Genomic DNA, 24,120 nt, shown 5'->3' on the forward strand with positions numbered 1-24,120 from the left:
GTGGTGCCACTGCCAGGCTTCCACACTGTGCCACCTTCCTCCTATCATTGGGGAGGGCAGACAGAGATGGGGTGGGCACACAGGCAGGCTTGCAAATGCACACAGGCCCACGCACAACACACATACATGCATGCATATATTCATTCATTCATTCATACATACATAGATAAATACATTTACATAAAATATAACACCCCTGCAAGACTGATGTGAAAATCTGTTTGTGTGAAGTCACCAGTGCTGCATCAGTCTCCCTAGGTCGGAGCTTGTCCCAGATGGGAAGTCACATGACACGCAGGCAGGATTGCTGCTGTAGCTGTGTGCTTGGGAACACAGCAGCATACCGTGAACTAATCACCGCATAGCCTGTGGCGGCTTGTTGCTGAGTGGAGAACATTGAAGCTTGCTGTGTTATGGGCAGGTGTCAGTGTCATCCTGTGACCGGATACTGAGGCAGCACAGCAGCATAAAGTCTCCACCTCACGCATCAGCAGCAGCAGTACAAGTGTGTCCTGTGCGAGGACCCGTACTTGTAGTCCAGCCATGCAGTGCTGTAGAGTCCCACATTTCCCGTGCTGCACTGCTGGTTCTGTGTGCACTGTGCAGTGCCATGTAAGTGTCATCCTCTACTATACTATGGCTCTGTGACTGCTCCATGTGAGGCACTGTAACGCTGCTGCTCCCTGTGTCACATCATGGTATGTCTTACACACACCGTCTCCCTCCCTCTGCATGCTGAGATTTATGGTCCCACAACAGCAGCGTAGGTGCCGGTAGCATTATTTATTTATCGTCCATAAAACTGCTAAATCGTCATCTCTGCTAGTCCCGTGCTGAAGGCGTTTCACCACCAACTATTTTGTCACGGAGTCCAGGAGTGAGGCTCGGCACACACTGAGGATGCCAGCGGCGCTGGCTGAAGAACTGCCTAGTCCTATTTACTGAAGCTCTGTCTGTAATTTATCACTGTATTGCATTTGCGAGTGTTCCATTTTATTTGAAGTAAAGTTTTAAATGTTATACATGCATCACTTTTGTGCGCCTCCCCGTTTCTCTCTTGAATATTAGATCTGGCTTGTGGAAAAGTTTAGGAATGGGAGGATGACTCTTGCACACAGAGAAGGAAGTTATTGGGTCTAAATGCTTAAGCTGGCGATTTCTTTTGTCAGGGTTATAAGTGGCATGTTTACCCAGGGAATTTACAATCACTGTAGTACTTTAGCATGGGGCCACCAGTGGTGGGGGCGTGGCCTAGCAGCACTCATCCCCAATTTGTCATTTTGGGGGTGTGCCCAGTGCTCGCTGAGCAGCTGGGCAACCTGTGGCTCTATTCAGTCAGTGATCACTGGCTACAACTGTCTCCGGCGCCCATGGGACACTGCGACCTGTGAATAATCTCCTTACTAATCACTGTCATTATATTGCTAAAACTTCTGTTCACTTTCTGGTTGCTGCCTTGTCAGAGTAATGTTAGTTTTACTTATACTGTGCTTTCTATAAATGTCACAAACAATGTTTTCCTGTTGACTGAACTTATATTCTAGGCCTTTTAACCTTTATAAAAAAAAATGCTGTGACAGGGTTTAATTATAGAATCACAGGGATAACTGTTAATTACCAAAATAAAATACCTACTTGTGTATGTGACATGCACGCTGACATATTATTTTAAACAAATTAGGGTAATTCCAAGTGCATGTCACAATCAGGAGGGAAAACAAATCTCATTCTACGTTGTGGAAGTGCTATTTCCTGGTTACCGTCAGTTTGTATAAAGCAAGATCCAGTTGAATTATTTGATGTAAATGTAGTACATTGCAATTACTGAATGTGTTAGGACATACAGGAACATCTGGTTTACATTCTATGAACAAACAGTAGCTGAAAGTAATGCCTACCCTCCCGGAAATCGGGTCCCCCTCCCGGCCCCCCAAAAAGAAGCGAAACCCTCCCGCAAAGCTGCCCGGGTCCCACGGCCCCCCGCGCCCCCCCTCGGCAGGGGGGTCCGCGGGTCAAATGACGCGAATCGCACCGTTTTAGCCCCGCCCACCGCAGTGCAATGCATTAAAAATGGCATTGCATGTTGGGGGCGGGGCTAAAACAGCACGATCGTTCTGGTCATGCCCACAAGCAAATAGCAACCTGTGTGGCTCCGCCCCCTCCCCACCCCTTTTCACTCCCCACAGCCCCGCCCCCCCTGAGCTAGCTGCCCTCTCCCGGAAAGGGCAGCCAGAATGTAGGCAAGTATGAAGTAATGTAGTGTACACACAGTGTGATTATGACTAACTTTCTATTCCATTTTGACTATATATTCAAAATCGAATAGAAATCAAATCGAAATCGAACGGTTTTCAGGCGCATTCGATGCTGTTCGATCCTGATGCAAGCTCCCGTTTAATGGAAATCGAACAGAAATATAGGGGGAAATTTAATAGGATGAGAGATTTGGTAAGAAATCGCCAGTTTTTTTTAAAGCGCCAATCATTTGCACTGCAAAAGCAGTTTGATTTTGCAGTGTAAATGATTGCCACTTTAAAAAAAAATATGTTGAATTCTTACCAAATCTCTCACTTTCTGAATCTCTCATCCTATTAAATTTCACCCATAGACTGTGCAGGCAAGACTATATAGTACAGATCAGATCTGTGCTATATAGTCAAAATCGAAAGCTTTTTGCTTGCTGTGCGATTTGACACAGATCAAATCGCAAGGCAATTGCACCATGTGTACACACCTTAAAAGTTATTTTATCAAATATTATGTAGTTCATTTGCAGATAAAGGGAAATGTCAGTATTTATAAAAACGTTTTTATATATAATGACATATAATGTTTTTAAACCAAGTTTCAGAGCATTGTATGGTAATAAGTAAAACACATTACCATACAACAATTCTACATATATAAGAAAAACAGGATCCATATTAAATATTTAGAAAAAGCAGACTTTGTAGAAAATATTTTAAAAAGGGGTGTGGTGTGGCGGTCAGACAGTTGGTATTCTGACCGTCAGTATACCAACATCTTATCCCGACTGCTGGTACTCTGACAGGGGGGCGAGCACATCAAAGCCCCTTGCGGACTGCACTCGCCACTCTAAGGGCTCAGTGACTCGCTGCACTTGCCACAGGTTCTATTCTCCCTCTATGGGGGTCATGCATACCTCCCAACTTTTGAAGGGCCGCAGGAGGGACGAAGCTTCTGCGCGCCGAAATTTTCGGGGGGCGTGGCCTAATTTGGGGGCGTGGTCTATACTTGCGGCTCTTCCGCGAGGCCACGCCCCCATTTTGCCACTATGGGGGCATGACCCAGAGGCTCTGTGAGCCTCTAGCCATGCCCCCAGTCCCCTGGCTGCGGGAATAGACGCTGTGCGCATGCGCACAGCGTTTATTCCCCGCTGCTTAGCAGCTGACAGGGGGGACTCCCAACAGCCCCCCCACACCACGGGACACTGCCGCCCGCGGGTGGGACATCGGGACAGGCCCTGACAATCGGGACTGTCCCGATAAAATCGGGACTGTTGGGAGGTATGGGGTCATGGACCCCCATGAGGGAGAATAGCCAATGTTGGTATGCTGACTGTCGAAATCCTGACTGTCGGGAGGTCATCCATTAAAAACGTAAAATCCACATCAAATTCATGTTGAAAGAGTCCTTGATAATCTTAGAAAAAACGGTACTTGTTTCCTAGCACGGCCACAACGATCATAATCGCGGTCATCGGGGGTAAAATCGCGGGCATCGCATGCGCAAAAAAATCGGGTGCGATGGGCCAGACGCGATGCCCGCGATTTCCCCATAGAGAACAATGTTAAATGCCTCAATTTACCCGCGATGACCACGATTTCCCATAGGAAACAATGTTAAATGGCTCAATTTACCCAAATTATCATAGGAACAATGGTAAATGGGCCAAAAACACCCCTGAACATTGAAATGTCCCCCCAAAAGTATTTTACGCCACCACGTGATCAACGTGAACTTGAAGCGTGGCGAGCGCAGCGAGCCCGCAAGGGGCGGCGGTACGCGTCCTCCGACCTTTTCATACCACCACTATCCACTAGGGCGTGGAGTGAGAATAGAATAGTGTGGCGAGCGCAGCGAGCCACCGAGCACGAAGCGTGGCGAGCGGACGCGGATACCTGTGAAGCCCGCGAAGGGACGCTTTTACCTGTGAAGGTATCCGCCTCCCCTCGCGGGGCTCGCTGCGCTCGCCACGCTTCGGGCTCGGTGGCTCGCTGCGCTCGCCACACTATTCTATTCTCACTCCATGCCCTAGTGGATAGTGGGGGTATGAAAAGGTCGGAGGACGCGTACCGCCGCCCCTCGCGGACTCGCTGCGCTCGTCACGCTTCGGGTTCACGTTCATCGCGGGGTGGCGTGAACTACTTTTGGGGGGATGTACAGTTTGGGACAGAAAGAAATGTCACTGTGTGGTGCACCACACAGTGACATTTCTTTCTGTCCCAAACTGTACATGCAACCTTTTGATGTCCAGTGGTAGCACACCCTCAAATGCTATGCAAATCGAATGATCTTAATACCTACTGAGGGGCCAACATTTCTGACCTACATTCATCCCTTCCTGTGCGACTACCAACCTTCTCCTCTTAATATACTTTTGGGGGGACATTTCACTGGTCAGGGTTTTTTTTGGGGCTTTCTGGCCCATTTACCATTGTTCCCTAAGATGATTTGGGTAAATTGACCCATTTAACATTGTTTCCTATGGGAAATCGGGGTCATCGCGGGTAAATTGAGGCATTTAACATTGTTCCCTATGGGGAAATCGCGGCCATCGCGGGTGGACCATTTAAGCATTTTTAGGCGCACACAACGCGACCGACCCGATTTTTCACTGTTTTTAATGCATTTCAATGGAAAAATCGGGGGCATCGCGTCGGTCGCGTCGCAGGCCACTAAAATTACCCCCGATGGCCAAGATTTGTGGCCGTGCTAGGAAACAAGTACCGAAAAAACTAAAATTATGTGTACCTGCCAACTTAATGTTCAGTTATGTAACATTGTACACAAGAAGTGCAAAAATTGCAATCAACCAATTTTTGCACCTCTACACATGTGTGATGCTCAAAGGGCAGGATGCGATCGCAGTTGGAAGGACAGCTGGGGTGATGATGCAGCACTTGTGGGTGCAGTATGGACAATGCAGGCATGTCCAGACCACTTTTGGGATGGCTGCATGAGGTCACTACCATTGGTGCAGCAGGTGCATTGCACCGGGGCCCCTTAGGACTAAGTGCCCCATTTCTGTTCAGTCCAGCAATTACTTCTTGGGTTGGGGTAGAGGAGGGGGCCCAAATTATAGTCTTGCACCTGAGTTCCACCACTGGTTCTTACCCATGTTGGGGTCACTTTCTGCCAAAGATATGTACAGTCATATGGAAGTTAGTGGCAATAAGACAAAATAATACAAATGGAGATCTTGCTTCTTTTGTTTGTACGCTGCTTAACAACATGTTGTGATTTGATTTTTATGTTCTTTTTTTACATAGTTTGTTTTGTTAATTCTAGATGGCCAACATTTCTGCTGTATTTGGTGGCTCCAGAGGAATTGGCAAAGCTGTTGCAAAGTTATTAGTTCAAAGAGATCATAAGGTGGTTGTTATATCAAGAAACTTGGATGTAGCCAAAGCCACAGCTGAAGAGATTGGAGGTTTGTAAATATAATTCATATTTAGTGGGTGCCTGTTGTATTATGAATTTATGATTTAGCAGTTTTTTTTTTAGTTACTCAAGGGTGTATGTACTAATCTTTGGAGGGATGTGGTATGTTGGCCTGGCAGTTGATATTTTGAAGGTCAGTATACTAACATTGGCATCCCGACCGCCAGTACCCCGACAAGGGGTGAGCGCAAAGAAGCCCCTTGTAGGCTCGCAGCACTTGTCACGCTGGTCTCCACAGGTTCTATTCTCCCTCTATGGGGGTCGTGGTCCACCACTAGGGAGAATAGCCTCTGTCAGTCGGGATCCCGACTATCGGGCATTTAAACAGTCGGGATTCTGATGTAGGTATACTGACCATCGATAGCCCTCTTTAGAGAGATAAAAAGTTGATGGAGATAAAGTACCTGCCAATTCGCTCCTATCTGTCTTTTTACGGGTTGTTTTTGAAAAATGACAGATGATTAGTTACTATATATAGGTACTATATTTCTCTCTCCACGGTTTAATACACAGACCCCTTATTTATGTGTGGGAAGATTAGAACATCATGAGCATTCTTCATGCTTCCAATCCTCACTACACATTATTTAGAAATGTGCTTAATCCAGGCATGTCCTAACAGTGGCCCTCCAGCAGTTGTGAAACTACACATCCCAGCATGCCTTTCCATAGTTTTACCATTCCCTAATAGCAAAACTGTAGCAAGGCATGATGGGACTTGTAGTTTCACAACAGCTGGAGGGCCATAGTTTGGACATGCCTGGCTCAATCACTTCATCCACTTTCCACTCCAGACAATCTTAAAAATATGTTTGTTTGCTATGAAGCAATGCTGCTACCCCCTAGTATTATGCATTTAACAGTATAAACATCTCTGCAAATCTAAAGGTGTGTATATATATATATATATATATATATATATATATATATATATATATATATATACCTCATATAAAGCTCCTTACATTTCCTTTCAAGGTAATTCTGCATCACTTAAAAGGGTGAGGTCTAGCCGCCCATTCAACAATGGTCCCCAGGCTGCCACTACAAGCACCCTTATATAATCTGGTGAAATGTGTCATTTTTTTGTCAGACATATGTGTATTATTATGGGTAGATGTTACCTATGTTAGGGATGTCCGACGGTGAATACCATCGATTGCATCACATCATCAATGGTGAACCATTGCTGAATGCTTTTGCTTTGAGCAGTGACATGACTAGGTAGTGTGGGTTATACCGAGTGTCATCCACTGAGATGTGATACCAAAGTGCAGACTGCAGACAGGAGCCAGGTGCTGTAACATTATGTGCAGAACCCAGCTCCTGTTATAGTGTATGCACTGCATACTGACTGGTCTTTTTGGGCAGCCTGCATCTCCGGACCCCCGGAGTGATGAAAACAAGGGTCCAGGCTGTGAGGCCAAACTTCTCCTACCTGTGAGACCACACCCCGTTATTGATGGTATGAACCCCCTGCACACCACTGGCTTTAAGTCTGTCATTGATGACGTAGAACCACTGGATCTCCACAATCAGTGGGAAAGCCATTTGACCATAGTTGGCAAACCATTGATCGTTATTAATTATCGATGGATATCACTAGCCTACATGGGATGTTTTTACTATACTTATGCCGTACATTCCCAGTAGCAGTAATCAGGGACGTCACTGGGCCCAGTAAATTAAGGATGGAGGCATGGCTACCTGGCAGGGGTGTGGCCTCCAGAGGGGGCGTGGTCACATCTCTGTGAAAAATGTAAACAAAAGGGAGAGAGATGACAGGTTGATGCTGCAGTTGTCTCTCTCCCCAGCTCAGCACATGGCATTGAGCAGTGTGTGCTAAGCTGGGGAGAAAGGCTATGCGGTCTGTCATCTCTCTCCCCAGTGTCCGGCTCCCTGCAAAGGGTAAGGGAGCAAACCCAGGCCCAGGTAAAAAGTAATCCACCCCCCTCGATAGCTCTGGCTGTAATGCAAATTAGATAGGCCTACAAATATTCTTGTTGAGGAATTACTTCCATAAATCTGTACATTGGGCCTATTGTTTGTACACAATGGCCGATTATCAGAGAATTGGATGACTATCAGTGCGCATATGCGAGGTGCTGCTGCGATATAGGCTGCACTGACAATTTCATTCAAAAAGCGATTTAAGTATTAATGGGGAGTAAACAGCCGTTTTCAGGGCGTGTGTTTGCTGACAGCTGTGAGTTCGTACGTGCAATCGCTCTTAGCCCGATGTTGATGGTTTTTGCGCATAGGCTGCAAATGTGAATGCAAATAAGTTTGTGATGGCTCCGGTGGGTGCCTCTTCATTCCTGCATGGCAGCTTCACTTGCTAACATTGGGCCTGATTTAGAGCCAGTAGCGGAAGTGCGGAAAGTGCTATTCTACACTTCTGCTCATGCGCAGGCACTTCAATGGCAGTCTTGCCGTGACTGCAGTTTAATTTGTGAAGGGGGGCTGCAGGCATGACCGTACCGCCCAGGGAGAGCTGGTTCTGTGGGATATGCAGGCACATCTCTGGGCTGGGCTGGCCCCCCCCCCCCCATAGCCAGCCACCACGGATTGTAGTTAAGCGCGTCCTTGCTAAACTACTACCCCCTCTGAATTAGGCTTATTAGCTGTTCCATAGCCAGAAAATCGTAATTGCATTTCAATACAAACATGACTTAGACATATAGTAATTTAGCGCTCTTTATAAGGATTTCAGAGAACAAAGTGCAGCTTCCTATACAGATCACTGAGTAAGTGTAATCCTCCCGTCTCAATTTTCTAGAATTGAACCTTATTACAGTTTAGTACACACCTGTACCACAGACATGCCTTTTACCATATACATTGCAAATCCTGGAGTTTGTGGCAATGGAAGGATCACGGATAATAACTTGGTAGGCCATGTAGTTCTTATTTCACTATTTAAGGCAAATGTTGAGGTGACAAAATACAGTTCCCATTTTTTACTGGATGCCTTGTTTTCCAGCTCACCTGGCCCTAAGCTGTGATATCGCTAAAGAACAAGATGTCCAACGCACATTTTATGAGATTAGGAAAAATCTTGGCAATGTTAATTATCTGGTCAACGCAGCAGGCATAAGTAGGTAAGAGATGACTGTACTGTACATAACTTCCTCCCAACTACACCACACTGCTGACTAGTCCATCACCCTCTGTGCCGCTATACTGTGCCATCTGGTGTTCAACCGCTCTGTGATAATATGCAAAACAGTTTGATGGGTCATAACTAGATTGTCTGGTGCTCACTAAACTCTTATGTTCATTATTCAGAAAATCGTTTTTAGTATTAATGGCACTAGAGTAAATGTGTAACACGGTACCACCGCATTACTTCAGTATAATAATTATTTTATAAGTTTATAGTTTATAAAACCGTGAGAAATCATTTAAGAAATTAATAATTTATTTAGCAGCCTGCAAACAAAATTATTCTCAGACCTGTCAATCCACATATACAAACCCTGGCTGTACAAAGAGGCAGAGAACATAGATTCTATACTAATTCATCTCTGAGCAAATGGTGGACGTGATCATGCAATTCTGGGTAGATGCGACTCAGCTTGGCTTGTTCTTATATCATTTTATGTTTAATGCACTTGTACAGGGGTTCTGAAACTCAGTTCACATTTTCCAGGTCACCCGGCAGGTGCACTCATTACTAACTGACACATTTTAACCCCTTCCTGACAGAGCTAGTTTTTGCGTTCCTGACAGAGCCATTTTTTTCAAATCTGACATGTCTCACTTAAGTGGGGATAACTTTTTTTTGCTTTTACTTATCCCAGTGATTTTGAGATAGTTTTTTCGTGACACATTGTACTTCAAATTAGTGGTAAATTTGGGTCGATACAGTCTGTGTTTTTTTGTGAAAAATACCAAAATGTCGTGAAAAAATGGAAAATTTAGCGATTTGCAAAATGTTAAATTTTCTGCTTGTGAGACAAATAATCTTACCACTCAAAATAGTTAATAACTAACATAGACCATATGTCTACTTTATGTTTCCATCATTATTTCAACTTCCTTTTAATTTTTTTGGACACTAGGAGGCTTACAATATGAATAGCAAATTCTCAAATTTTCAAGAAAATTTCAAACACTGATTTTTTTAGGGACCAGTTCAGTTCTGATGTGACTTTGAGGGACTTGTATGTGAGACACCCCCATAAATGATGCCATTTCAAAAACTGCACCCCTCACAGTATTCAAAACAGCATTTTGGAAGTTTGTTAACCCTTTAGGTGTTTCACAGGAATTAAAACAAAGTGTAGGTGAAATTTCAAAATTTCATTTTTTTTGCAGATTTGCAATTTTAATACATTTTTCTAAGGAACACAGTACATTTTACTAGAGAAATGTGACTAAAAATTGATTCCCCCAATTCTTTTGTTTTCATAAATATCCTATATGTGGCCCTAGTGTGCACGTTGACCAAACCACAGGCTTCATAATAGAAGGAGCAACTACTTGATTTTGGAGCCTCCTTTTTATGAGATTATTTTTTAGGCACCATGTAGGTTTCTAGGCACCATAAGATGCTAAAATTTAGGAACCCCCCCACAAGTGACCCCATTTTGCAAACTACACCCCTCAGGGAATTCATCTAGGGGTATAGTGTACATTTCAAACCCCCAGGGGTTTCACCAATTGTGGTACAACTGGGCAGTGAAAATGAAAAATTAAATTTTTTTACACAAAAATGCAGTTCTGGCTCAAAATTTTTCATTTTCACAAGGAATGAAGGAGACAAAGCCCCCCAAAATCTGTGCCCCAATTTCTACCGAGTACGGCAATGCCTCACATGTGACCAAAAAATACCAGTTGGGTGCATGGCAGGACTCAGAAGGGAAGGAGTGATTTTTGGATTTTGCAGCTCAGATTCTGGTGGAATTTTGGTGGGTGCTATGTCGCATTAGCAAGACCCCCCAAGCACCAAGACAGTGGAACCCCCCCACAAGTGACCCCATTTTGCAAACTACACCCCTCAGGGAATTCATCTAGGGGTATAGTGTACATTTTAAACCCCCAGGGGTTTCACCAATTTTGATACAAGTGGGCAGTGAAAATGAAAAATTACATTTTTTTACACAAAAATGCAGTTCTGGCTCAAAATTTTTCATTTTCAGAAGGTATGAAGGAGAAAAAGCACCCCAAAATCTGTGCCCCAATTTCTCCCGAGTACGGCAATGCCTCACATGTGACCAAAAAGTACCAGTTGGGTGCATGGCAGGACTCAGAAGGGAAGGAGTGATTTTTGGATTTTGCAGCACAGATTTTGGTGGAATGAATGGTGGGTGCTATGTTGCACCAATACAGTGGAACCCCCCCACAAGTCACCCCATTTTGCAAAGTACACCCCTCAGCGAATTCATCTAGGGGTATAGTGTACATTTCAAACCCCCAGGGGTTTCACCAATTTTGATACAAGTGGGCAGTGAAAATGAAAAATTACATTTTTTTACACAAAAATGCAGTTCTGGCTCAAAATTTTTCATTTTCACAAGGAATGAAGGAGAAAAAGCACCCCAAAATCTGTGCCCCAATTTCTCCCGAGTACGGCAATGCCTCACATGTGACCAAAAAATTCCAGTTGGGTGCATGGCAGGACTCAGAAGGGAAGGAGTGATTTTTGGATTTTGCAGCTCAGATTCTGGTGGAATTTTGGTGGGTGCTATGTCGCATTAGCAAGACCCCTCAAGCACCAATACAGTGGAACCCCCCCACAAGTGACCCCATTTTGCAAACTACACCCCTCAGGGAATTCATCTAGGGGTATAGTGTACATTTCAAACCCCCAGGGGTTTCACCAATTTTGATACAAGTGGGCAGTGAACATGAAAAATTACATTTTTTTACACAAAAATGCAGTTCTGGCTCAAAATTTTTCATTTTCACAAGGAATGAAGGAGACAAAGCCCCCCAAAATCTGTGCCCCAATTTCTCCCGAGTACGGCAATGCCTCACATGTGACCAAAAAATACCAGTTGGGTGCATGGCAGGACTCAGAAGGGAAGGAGTGATTTTTGGATTTTGCAGCTCAGATTCTGGTGGAATTTTGGTGGGTGCTATGTCGCATTAGCAAGACCCCCCAAGCACCAAGACAGTGGAACACCCCCACAAGTGACCCCATTTTGCAAACTACACCCCTCAGGGAATTCATCTAGGGGTATAGTGTACATTTCAAACCCCCAGGGGTTTCACCAATTTTGATACAAGTGGGCAGTGAAAATGAAAAATTACATTTTTTTACACAAAAATGCAGTTCTGGCTCAAAATTTTTCATTTTCAGAAGGTATGAAGGAGAAAAAGCACCCCAAAATCTGTGCCCCAATTTCTCCCGAGTACGGCAATGCCTCACATGTGACCAAAAAGTACCAGTTGGGTGCATGGCAGGACTCAGAAGGGAAGGAGTGATTTTTGGATTTTGCAGCACAGATTTTGGTGGAATGAATGGTGGGTGCTATGTTGCACCAATACAGTGGAACCCCCCCACAAGTCACCCCATTTTGCAAAGTACACCCCTCAGGGAATTCATCTAGGGGTATAGTGTACATTTCAAACCCCCAGGGGTTTCACCAATTTTGATACAAGTGGGCAGTGAAAATGAAAAATTACATTTTTTTACACAAAAATGCAGTTCTGGCTCAAAATTTTTCATTTTCAGAAGGTATGAAGGAGACAAAGCACCCCAAAATCTGTGCCCCAATTTCTCCCGAGTACGGCAATGCCTCATGTGTGACCAAAAAGTGGCAGGACTCAGAAGGGAAGGAGTGATATTTGGATTTTGCAGCACAAATTCTGGTGGAATGATGGTGGGTGCTATGTCGCATTAGCAAGACCCCCAAAGCACCAATACAGTGGAACCCCCCCACAAGTGACCCCATTTTGCAAACTACACCCCTCAGGGAATTCATCTAGGGGTATAGTGTACATTTCAAACCCCCAGGGGTTTCACCAATTTTGATACAAGTGGGCAGTGAACATGAAAAATTACATTTTTTTACACAAAAATGCAGTTCTGGCTCAAAATTTTTAATTTTCACAAGGTATGAAGGAGACAAAGCACCCCAAAATCTGTGCCCCAATTTCTCCCAAGTACGGCAATGCCTCACATGTGACCAAAAAATACCAGTTGGGTGCATGGCAGGACTCAGAAGGGAAGGAGTGATTTTTGGATTTTGCGGCTCAGATTCTGGTGGAATGAATGGTGGGTGCTATGTGGCATTAGCAAGACCCCCGAAGCACGGTGAAATTATGAACCTAATATTCCATAGATGTGTGGTATATTTTAAAACACTCCTTTATACATAGGCCGGGTTTGTCGGGGCAAGTGTCACACTGGAAAATAGTTTGCTTTCTTATTCCCTTTTTATAGCAAACTTTGCACCTTTTTTGTGTCCTGCCCTTTTTTCCAGTGGAGGGGATTTCATCAGGAAAATGCTGCCCTGGTACAATACGGGGACCAGTACTAGAAGTACTGGGGCCCTCTGCCTGCTGGTTCCCAAATATTAGGCCCTTTATGACTTCCTCTTGAAAGTGCATAAATGTCCCCCTCTGGCCGGTAGAACGGAATAGCACGTAAGCGTTATACAGTGCCATCTGGATGATATACACGGCCACCTTCTTGTACCAGATTTTTGTTTTCCGCAGGGCACTGTACGGCTTCAGTACCTGATCTGAAAGATCCACTCCGCCCATGTACCTATTGTAATCCAGGATACAATTAGGTTTGGAGGTGTGGGTACTGGTACCTCGTACAGGGATGGAGGTGGTACTGTCTCCGTGAATTGTTGTCAGTATAAGGACATCCCTCTTGTCCTTATATTTGACCAACAACATATTTTCGTTGCATATTCCCCTGCTTTCACCCCTTCTCATTACTTGGGCAATGTGCGTTTTTGGGAGGCCTCTTTGGTTCTTGCGCACAGTACCGCAAGCTGCTGTACCTCTTGAACCAAGGGCCTTAAACAGGGGGATGCTGGTGTAAAAGTTATCCACATAGAGGTGATAACCTTTATCCAGGAAGGGGTGCACTAAATCCCAGACAATTTTCCCACTAACACCTACGAGGGAGGGGGGGCATTCTGGCGGTTCAATTCTTGAATCCTTCCCTTCATATACCCTAAACCTGTGAGTGTACCCTGAGGTGCTTTCACACAGCTTATACATTTTTATGCCATACCTTGCCCTCTTACTGGGAAGGTACTGGCGGAATTTAACCCTTCCTTTAAAATGTATAAGGGACTCGTCGATACAAATAAATTTTTCAGGGATGTACACCTCTTCAAATTTGGCACTGAAATGATCAATGACCGGCCTGACTTTGAATAGCCGGTCAAAGGAGGGATCATCTCTGGGTGGGCACTGTGCATTATCGGTGTAATGTATAAATTTAAGAATTGTCTCAAATCGAGTCCGGGTCATGGCCATACGGTAAAATGAACATCTGTACTCCAATATTGCCTAATTTCTGGCTTTTTTACTATGCCCATATGAAACACCAGACCCCAAAACGTCATCATCTCTACTGCATCTACAGGGGTCCACCTAGCAAATGATGACGTGGGGTTTTGAGCAATAAACTGCTGGGCATATAAATTAGTTTGGTCCACCATTAAATTTATAAAATCATCAGAGAAAAATAATTTGAAAAAGTCAATTTCTCTGAGACCTGTGGAATCAAATTGGATTCCTGGCATGGCCAAAAACTCAGGAACCTGGGGCTCAAAATTGTCTGGTGGTGGGGTCCATACGAGATCAATTATTGGGGGGGGGGTCTCAGCTGCTCTACGGGGGCGTCTTTGAGGGGGTCCCTCATCACCAGAGGAGGAAGAGGAGCTTAAGGCAAATCCTTCAAATTCCCCGCTTGCATCACTGGCTGTGTCAGAGTCAGAAGCAAGCATGGCATATGCCTCCTCCACTGAATACATTCTCCTGGATGACTGGGAGGACATTTGGGAGGACATTTGGGAGGACATTTGGGATGCCATTTTTATTTTTGTGTTACTGGTAGTGAAATGTTTCAACACGTGTATAGTGTAGGGGGGGGGTACAAACTTTATTTCAATCCGGGGGGTATGTAGTGTGTAGTGTGTATGTAGTGCAGAAAAAAAAAATACTTTATACCAATAAAAAAAAAAAAAATGAAGGGGTTAAAAATAAAAAATTTAAGGGGTTAAAAAAAAAAAAAAAAAAAAGGTCCTGCGCCAAAAATTGAGCACAGATGTTGGTCAGTAACGTCTGTCACTGAACAGCGCTCAAAGGCAACAGGAATTTGATCAAAAAAAAAAAAAAATAGATCAACCCTGTGCCGAAAAAGATGATCAGTGATGTACGTCACTGATCAGCGCACAGCGGCCACAGGACACCCACAAAATCACAGTGTGTGTAAAAAAAAAATTAAAAAAAGACCCCACAGCACACACACACAAAAAAAAGGTGATCAGTGATGCGACACTGATTACCAGTGAGGTGCAGCAGGTGCACAACCTTTGGTGCAACTGACAGGTATATATATATAAAAAAAAAAAACCTCTGTACCCCCAAAAAAGTTGCTGATCACCTCAGATATAGTGATCAGCACAAAAGGCGGGGGCAGCAGACACAAAATTTAGCACTCTCTATCACTCTCTGTCACTATCTCTCACTATCTATCACTCTATGACACTGCAGCAGCAGCACTGACAGGTATATCTATATATAAAAAAAAACCTGCGCCCCCAAAAAGTTGCTGATCAGTTAATTTATACTGATCAGCACAAAAGGAGGGGGCAGCAGTCAGTTATATAAAAAATATATAGCACAATCTGTCACTATCTCTCTCTATCTCTCTCTCTCTCTATCTCTCTCTATCTCTCTATAACTATCACACTGCAGCAGCACAAAATATAGCACTCTGTCACTAGGCCTCTCTATCTATCTCTCTCTCTCTATCTCTCTCTATCTCTCTATCTCTCTCTCTCTATAACTATATCACACTGCAGCAGCACAAAATATAGCACTCTCTGACACTATCTCTCTCTCTATCTCTCTCTATCTCTCTCTATCTCTCTATCTCTCTCTATCTATCTCTCTATCTAGCTATTACACTGCAGCAGCACAATTTCACAGCACAGGAAGGCACAAGTAGCAACAGGATCCAGGAAGCATCCAGCACACTTCAAGCACAGATCAAGCAGTGATCAAGCAGTGATGAAGCAGCGATCAGGTAAGTATGGAGCAAGGTTCTGGTCAGTATATGGCGGCAGGGGGGTACGGTGACCGCACTGCACGCTATTCCAGACCGGAATGGCGTCTGCAGTGCAGTCACCGTTAGTTTAAATCCCCCTCCTTGGCTGTGATTGGTCCGTCGGTCCGACGGACCAATCACGGCCTTTGGGGGCGGGCGGGGTGAGGTGGGGTGACACCAGTGTCACCCTTACACCCCGCGGTGATTGGTGCTGTACTTTACAGCACCAATCACCTCTGATCCCGTGTCACCGGCGAACGTTATTCGCCGGTGACACAGGAAAACGCTGTGAATGGCTGTTCACACTGAACAGCCAATCACAGCGATCGCCGACGGGGGGGCGGCATCGCAGCCCCCCCTGGGCATGCACGGACATGTCTGCTGTCAGGGACAGCAGACATGTTGAAACTGTCACCGCGTCTATAGACGCGGTGACAGTTTAAATCCATGACGTACATTTACGCCATGTGTCGGGAAGTGCTTCCCGACCATGACGTAAATGTACGTCAAATGTCGGGAAGGGGTTAAAAGATCCACAGGTGGAGCTAATTATTTCATTTGCGATTGTGTGTGGAGACCTGCAAAACATGCACTGTGTGGGGTCCTAAGGACCACGTTTGAGAACCTGTGCACTAGTATATTCTAATGTGCTGTATTGGGTTGCTAAGTCATGACTGGCATCCTGACCTTAGGAATATACAATACACACATCCTATGAAAGACCAGATATGGAAATGAGCAAGGTGCCTGTTTCAGTGACTTTTATTTAAAACCCCAATAAACCAAAAATAAAACAAAACTGTTTTATAAGTCGTCGCCCCCTCACAGTTGGTACTATTGTTTACACAGAGCTCACCTTACTTACATTAAAGCTAAGAGCCAGCACCAATAGAATGAGAAACCCTTATAGGCTTTGATGATTTATTTGACTTTAATCACATATGAAAGAAGTTGGGGTTTTTTTTGCGTCCTTGTGTGATCTCTCATTTCCCCAGAAGGTGGCGCTGTCTTATCAGTATACACGCTGCGTTGTCTCCTGCTTCTAAGTTTAGCACATTGGTATGGAAGCTGATGTTGCTTGAATTACTATTCAATAAGCCTGTACATTTCTACATATACATACATACAAATATGCGGGACACAACATAAATACACACAAAACATTTACATTAATCCATGTTAGTTAGAGATATCAAAGTATTGATTGTTTTATATACAGTACTCTAGCAATGTATGTCTTTGATGATTTGGATGTGTGTGATGACCAGAGTTTGCAAAGGCTGGTGCTTTCCAGCTGCAGTAGGTGTGAGATCAGGTAATAATGTATTGTACCCCCTTCCTTTCTGCAGGGATGGCAGACACTTTAGGAATATTCAGCATGGAATGCCCTCACATATTGATACTGACTTGAATTATTCTGAATTCCTTAGCACACACATATATATATATATATATATATATATATATATATATATATATATATATATATATATATATATAAATGCTTTTAATAGCACAAAGTACTGTATATACTGTATGTTAATGGACACAATTTGGGGCATGACATATTGCCACTTGTAGCAATAATTAAATTGTAATTACATCAGCATAGAACATGAAAATATTACATTGTAACTATTTTTTTGGACCAGGTTTAATAAATATGTGAAATATTGAATATGGATTTTGAAGATACTTTGAGTTTTGGGAAAAAATTTCCACTACCCACCACGAGGGGGAGCCACAACCTTTTGATTAATATTCAGGTTTAAATTATACCATGTTCTCACTGCAAGTGAGAACTACACGGCTTTCTGCAGCAACGGACCCCCGTTTTCACTGCTAGACAAATTTCCGGGTGCCTTTTAACACAGGTTTTTATGCAGTGAGAACGGGTCAATCCGTGTCTGCATACCCGGATCTCAAACTCGAAGGGTTTTACCCGTGTATGAGATCCGGGTATGCGACCCGTTCACACTGCAAAAAAAAACAGTGTGTAAAGGCAAATTTCTGGGTCGACAGAAACCCGGGAATTTGCCTGCAGTGAGAACGGGGTATTAGAGAGAATTCCAGGGCTTTGATCCAGAGTGTATAGCATAGAGAGAAGTAAAAGAGAGAATCGTTAATTCAAAAGTAGTATATTTACGCCCATATGCAGATCTCAATGGTCCAGATTCTAGGGCGACATTTGCATTACATTGTGTCCAAATCTGTATTGCAATTTATTATGTACTGATTCAGCACCAATTCATGGTGTTACTGAGATGCCTGAGGAAAGCGAAAAACTTTGCTCCACTGCACCTGACATTGCTGCTCTATGTGTTTGTCATCCAATCCTATGTGTGGTCCTGTGCGGATCGGAGTCGGTGGTCGGATGGGCAGACCATAACATGGGTCAGAGTCGGACCCATCAGCGGTACATTGCAGGTGCTTTTTAGCTACTCCTAGCTTGTGATGACTGGTGCCCAGTGGAAATATCATTCTATGGTGGGCGTCTAACCAATGGTTTTGGACATATTCACTCGGCTGCAAAGTCTTCACCAGCCGTACACTTCGATTCACACAGTGAGCACATTCATTCGCAGGGCATTCTTTCACTATAGCGGGGCAGCATCTACCTGTTCGCTGGCCGCTGCAAATTCACTCAGATCAGATATGAATCGGGCCCTATGTTTCCTTTGACTGTTGTGAATAACGCCGTAGGTGCTAGTCTGGTATATTCCCAGGGCTGCCATCTGCGCACTTACTCCTCTGAGAAGAGCAGTGCCTTCTTCTCGCAGTGTCAGTGGGACTTTGACTGTTACTCTGTATGTAAGTGATTTATATTTACCAAAACAGATGATGGTGTAAGTGCAAATGTGCTGGTGAGGAATGCAAGCAGGTGTTTGGCTGTTTTGGCTTGTGGTCAAATAAAATGTGCGTTTTATGTTATTTCTATTTCAGAGACGGGCTGCTACTGAGAACCAAGTCAGAAGACATACTGTCTCAGCTGTCCACCAACCTCATCGGATCAATGCACACATGTAAACTGGCCTTAAGGGGTATGGTCCAGCAGCAAGGTGGAGCCATTGTCAATATAGGTAAGCATATACTTGATAGCAAGTTATTTACTTCTAGACTGTAATGATCAGGACACTTCTGTCTGTACTGATTTAGCTGCTTGCATTACAAGGTTATTTATTACAACTGGATGTTATTTATTGTTATTATTTATTTATTAGCAGTTTCTTATATAGCGCAGCATATTCCTCAGCGCTTTACAAAAGGAGACTGTGATACAACAAACAGGGTACAAGGATAGATACTGTATGCTTTATTGCAGCAGTTCTCAGACTGTGGGTCCTGTTACGGGTAAGAGCGCCATATTACAAAATAACCAGTGCACACTTCTCATTAATCCCCCCCTATGTCTTTTAGGTATTATAGTAGGAAACAAAAAGTACAGTATTTGTAAAGGAATATTTTTGCAGCTGATTAATGGAAATTACATAAATTCTGGATAAACACACACTTTTTATAGTGTACACAAAGAATTCTATGCCTAATGGCACATTCAAGCTTTAGTAGATCTGTAATACTTTTCCATGTTTTTCTAATGTTGCTAAAATAAAAATATACACAAGCGTAGACATATTTGTTGGTACCTGTAGAGCACATTGAAGCGATGCTTCATTCCCCCTGAAAAGTTATGGAAGTTAAAGCTATTATCTCATGCATGCCTTTGCTGTGTCATAGAATAGAGCAAAGAAACAAAGCGTAACATATAAAGAATCATTATTTGTCATTATGTACAAAGGGAACAGCCTTTAGGGAACCCATCCTGCCCAGGGCTTCATTCATATATAAAAACTGCTTGTTTTGATGCAGGTGCCTCAGTATGTACAAGGAGCCGTCTGCCTGCATAGTAGCTTGTGTGTTTAATAGCTTTGTGTATTTCTTAGTTGCTTTGGCACTGGTGAATGGAGTTTAGCTGCGGCAGGAAATAGAGCAGTCATACTGTATAGCCGTATTTGTTATTGTGAATTCATAGTTTACTCTGAGAACTACATAACTATGCCCCGGCATCTTCTTCTGGACTGATATTTTCCTCCTCGGTGCCTCCACAGTACTCGGACTGGTTTAGTTGTTGTTTTGTCTCCTACTTGATCCTCAATGTTACTCCTATTCTCTGTGTCTGCAGGAAGTATCGTTGGTCACAAAGGGAATGCCGGGCAGAGTATTTACAGTGCCAGTAAGGAAGGCTTAGTTGGATTCTCCAAATCGCTAGCTAAAGAAGTTGCACGGAAGAACATCCGTGTGAATGTGGTCGCTCCTGGTGAGATTTCTGTCAGAGACATTTTATTTCTTACATTTACTTTCTGTGGAAACTGGGCAGTGATCCATTTCTTCCTGCAATCAGATTCATATTTTATTTACATCCCTATTCCATATTTTTTGTAAGAATGTAATACAACTATAGTCACAATTCATTAGAACTCTCTGCTCTGCGCTGCTTCACCACAATGGATAGTTTTTGTTGCTTTATTTTTCTCCTCCTTTCTAATACCCCTTTCACACTGCACTTGTTAAACGGTATATTGCCGTTTTTTTCCCACTTCAAAACGTTTAAGGCTGCAGTGGGAAGGCGCCAGAGTTGATTTACCAGTTAAAGATAACCGGTATTTCCAAACGTTTAAAAAGCAGAGTCCTACACGTTTCAGAGCCGTTTTTTATGCAGTGAGAATGGCTCTGAAACGGTATTTAGTAAAAACAACAGATTACAGACCTGTGACAGGCTGTCCCCTGCATTCTGCCTTGAAACGTGTTCAGGGGATTAAACGGGTTGACTGATTTGAATGGTACTTAAACGGTATTTAAAACGGTAATCTACTGCAATGTGAGGCTCAGACCCGTTTTAAATACCATTTAAAAATACTGGTTTTTAAAACGTTTTGGCAGTGTGAAAGCGGTATAAATCGATATCTCCTGGAGGATTATTATTATTGTTATGATTTATTTATAAGGTGATACAAAGTTTCTGCTGCCCTGTAAAAACACAGTATTATAAAAAAATACAAAACGCAACATATTTATGTATTATTTATTACCAGTTATTTATATAGCGCACATATTCCGCAGCACTTTACAGAGAATATTTGAACATTCACATCAGTCCCTGCCCCAGAGGAGCTTACAATCTATATTCCCTACAACATGTACACGCACACACAGACATTCTAGGGTTAATTTTGTTGGGAGCCAATTAGCATACCAATAGGTAGCTGATAGGGTAGCCATGTTGGTTGCAAGGCTTGAGGTGGGGTTGGTATGTGGAGTGTTGAAACTTTACAGGCCACAGGGTGTTGGGTGAGGTCCATTTACATGGAGAAACAAGCAATATATACATATGGGTGAAGCCTAAGGTGGCAATGACATGCAGAATGTTTCTTTCAGAACTTGCTTGATTTACATTACCCCTTGGTTTAAGATTTTTTTCCTTTTCACTAGGATTCATTCACACAGACATGACTTCTAGTCTGGATGAGGACTCGCTGAATGAGAATATTCCTCTGGGCAGATTTGGAGAAGCGGATGAAGTTGCGCACGCAGTAGCTTTCCTGTTGAATTCTCCGTACATTACTGGACATGTACTGATAGTGGATGGAGGGTTGCAGCTACAGATCTGAGCTGTCTTCATTAGGGGGAGTTTGCAGTCCGGATGAATGGAGACCGGTGACAGTTTTAACAACATTTTCAGGCATGATGGGCAAACATTTGTACAACTGCTGTATCCACCTAGTTGTGAGGAAATCACCTACAGAATGATCGGACAACATCCCATCCTGACAAAAAGAATAGCTGTACAAGTAGCTCACCATTGGCTAAACAAAGCTTTGCTGTAGTGTTTTGTTTCCTAGATGACTGGTTTAGAACAGGGTAAACTTCCCTTGTTGTCTGCTGAAAATGCGTAATATAAATAAATTCACTGGAAGTAATATGCTCTGTCCAAGCGGAATTCCTAGTTATTTGCAATGCAGTGAATGACTTTCAGATGAATCGGATAAAGTGTTCAGTAATTAGTGGGTGGTGCAGACACTGAGCTACAGTAGTGTGTCATGGTGAGACCTCATGGCCACACTGTCACAGCATGACGCAGACAGCACGTTGCTACAATGCTCCTATATCACTTGAAGTATAGTTGCACATAAACCATTTGTAATGAATCCCAGAAGGTTAGTAGACTGCTGCTGACGGGAATTTTAATCTGACATAGGATTTTGTTTATAATGCTGAAAGTATTAGTGTAGCCTTAATTTGTAATAATTCGTTTTCTTGAATCTTTTGGCTTCTTTATTATCTTGTCAGATTCCCTGCAAACCTCTCTAGTTTGGTATTTTATTTCTCTCAGCATACAGGCATGCGTTCATCCTCTCTGCAGGCCGTGCGGACTGTATGACTTCTAGTACAATGTTAGCGTGGCCCTCTCTCCGTAACGGCACTGCTCAAGACAGCATCATAAGACCTAAAGATTATAAGAAGGTATACAGTACATGTCCTAAAGGTTATAAGAAGGTATACAGTACATGTCCTAAAGGTTATAAGAAGGTATACAGTACATGTCCTAAAGATTATATGAAGGTATACAGTACATGTCCTAAAGGTTATAAGAAGGTATACAGTACATGTCCTAAAGATTATAAGAAGGTATACAGTACATGTCCTAAAGATTATATGAAGGTATGCAGTACATGTCCTAAAGATTATAAGAAGGTATACAGTACATGTCCTAAAGGTTATAAGAAGGTATACAGTACATGTACTAAAGGTTATAAGAAGGTATACAGTACATGTCCTAAAGTTTATAAGAAAGTATACAGTACATGTCCTAAAGATTATATGAAGGTATGCAGTACATGTCCTAAAGGTTATAAGAAGGTATACAGTACATGTCCTAAAGGTTATAAAAAGGTATACAGTACATGTCCTAAAGATTATAAGAAGGTATACAGTACATGTCCTAAAGGTTATAAGAAGGTATACAGTACATGTACTAAAGGTTATAAGAAAGTATACATTACATGTCCTAAAGATAAGAAGGTATACAGTACATGTCCTAAAGATAAGAAGGTATACAGTACATGTCCTAAAGATAAGAAGGTATACAGTACATGTCCTAAAGATAAGAAGGTATACAGTACATGTCCTAAAGCAGGCATGTCCAACGTTGGCCCTCCAGATGTTGTGAAACTACACATCCCAGCATGCTTTGCCACAGTTTTCCTATTAGAGAATGCTAAAACTATTGCAAAGCATGCTGGGATGTGTAGTTTCAAAACATCTGGAGGGCCAACGTTGGACATGCCTGTCCTAAAGGTTATAAGAAGGTATACAGTACATGTCCTAAAGGTTATAAGAAGGTATACAGTACATGTACTAAAGGTTATAAGAAGGTATACAGTACATGTACTAAAGATTATAAGATACAGTACATGACCTGAAGATTATAAGAAGGTATACAGTACATGACCTAAATATTATAAGAAAGTATACAGTACATGTACTAAAGGTTATAAGAAAGTATACAGTACATGTACTAAATATTATAAGAAGGTATACTGTATATGTCCTGAAGATTATAAGAAGGTATACAGTACATGTCCTAAAGATTATAGGAAAGTATATAGTACATGTACTAAAGGTTATAAGAAAGTATACAGTACATGTACTAAAGGTTATAAGAAAGTATAAAGTACATGTACTAAAGGTTATAAGAAAGTATACAGTACATGTACTAAAGGTTATAGGAAAGTATACAGTACATGACCTAAAGATTATAGGAAAGTATACAGTACATGTACTAAAGGTTATAAGAAAGTATACAGTACATGTACTAAAGATTATAGGAAGTATACAGTACATGACCTAAAGATTATAGGAAAGTATACTGTACATGTACTAAAGATTATAGGAAAGTATAGAGTACATGTCCTAAAGGTTATGAGAAAGTATACAGTAAATGTCCTAAAGATTATAGGAAAGTATATAGTACATGTACTAGAGGTTATAAGAAAGTATACAGTACATGTCCTAAAGGTTATAAGAAAGTATACAGTACATGTACTAAAGGTTATAAGAAAGTATACAGTACATGTACTAAAGATTATAGGAAAGTATACAGTACATGTACTAAAGGTTATAAGAAAGTATAC

General features: G+C 42.6%; 1 protein-coding gene across 4 annotated transcripts; it reads left to right on the forward strand.

Annotated features, from left to right (window-relative positions):
* The first annotated feature begins 465 nt into the window (after positions 1–465).
* Positions 466–21,906, forward strand: CBR4 (carbonyl reductase 4). 4 transcript variants are annotated; one of them, XM_083171047.1, is made up of 6 exons: positions 466–612; positions 5,533–5,674; positions 8,669–8,786; positions 18,875–19,011; positions 20,112–20,246; positions 21,419–21,906. In XM_083171047.1, the coding sequence occupies exons 1-6, from the start codon at positions 544–546 to the stop codon at positions 21,595–21,597; spliced, it is 780 nt and encodes a 259-aa protein (XP_083027173.1). In that variant the 5' UTR covers positions 466–543; the 3' UTR covers positions 21,598–21,906. The 4 variants fall into 4 exon arrangements, with proteins under 4 accessions (XP_083027173.1, XP_083027176.1, XP_083027178.1 ...); XM_083171050.1 differs by having other exon boundaries at positions 563–698; XM_083171052.1 differs by lacking the exon at positions 466–612 and adding an exon at positions 830–951.
* Positions 21,907–24,120: the final 2,214 nt, after the last annotated feature.

This window comes from Crinia signifera, chromosome 1 (assembly GCF_055691185.1).
Source record: "Crinia signifera chromosome 1, ASM5569118v1, whole genome shotgun sequence".
Taxonomy (NCBI): domain Eukaryota; kingdom Metazoa; phylum Chordata; class Amphibia; order Anura; family Myobatrachidae; genus Crinia; species Crinia signifera.

Bases quoted from the DNA above. Each gene is read 5' to 3' on its own strand.
- CBR4 (XM_083171047.1), top strand. From the start codon at position 544: ATGCAGTGCTGTAGAGTCCCACATTTCCCGTGCTGCACTGCTGGTTCT. The intron at 5,675-8,668 runs GTTTGTAAATAT...CTTGTTTTCCAG, and splicing joins CACAGCTGAAGAGATTGGAG to CTCACCTGGCCCTAAGCTGT. The intron at 19,012-20,111 runs GTAAGCATATAC...CTGTGTCTGCAG, and splicing joins TGGAGCCATTGTCAATATAG to GAAGTATCGTTGGTCACAAA.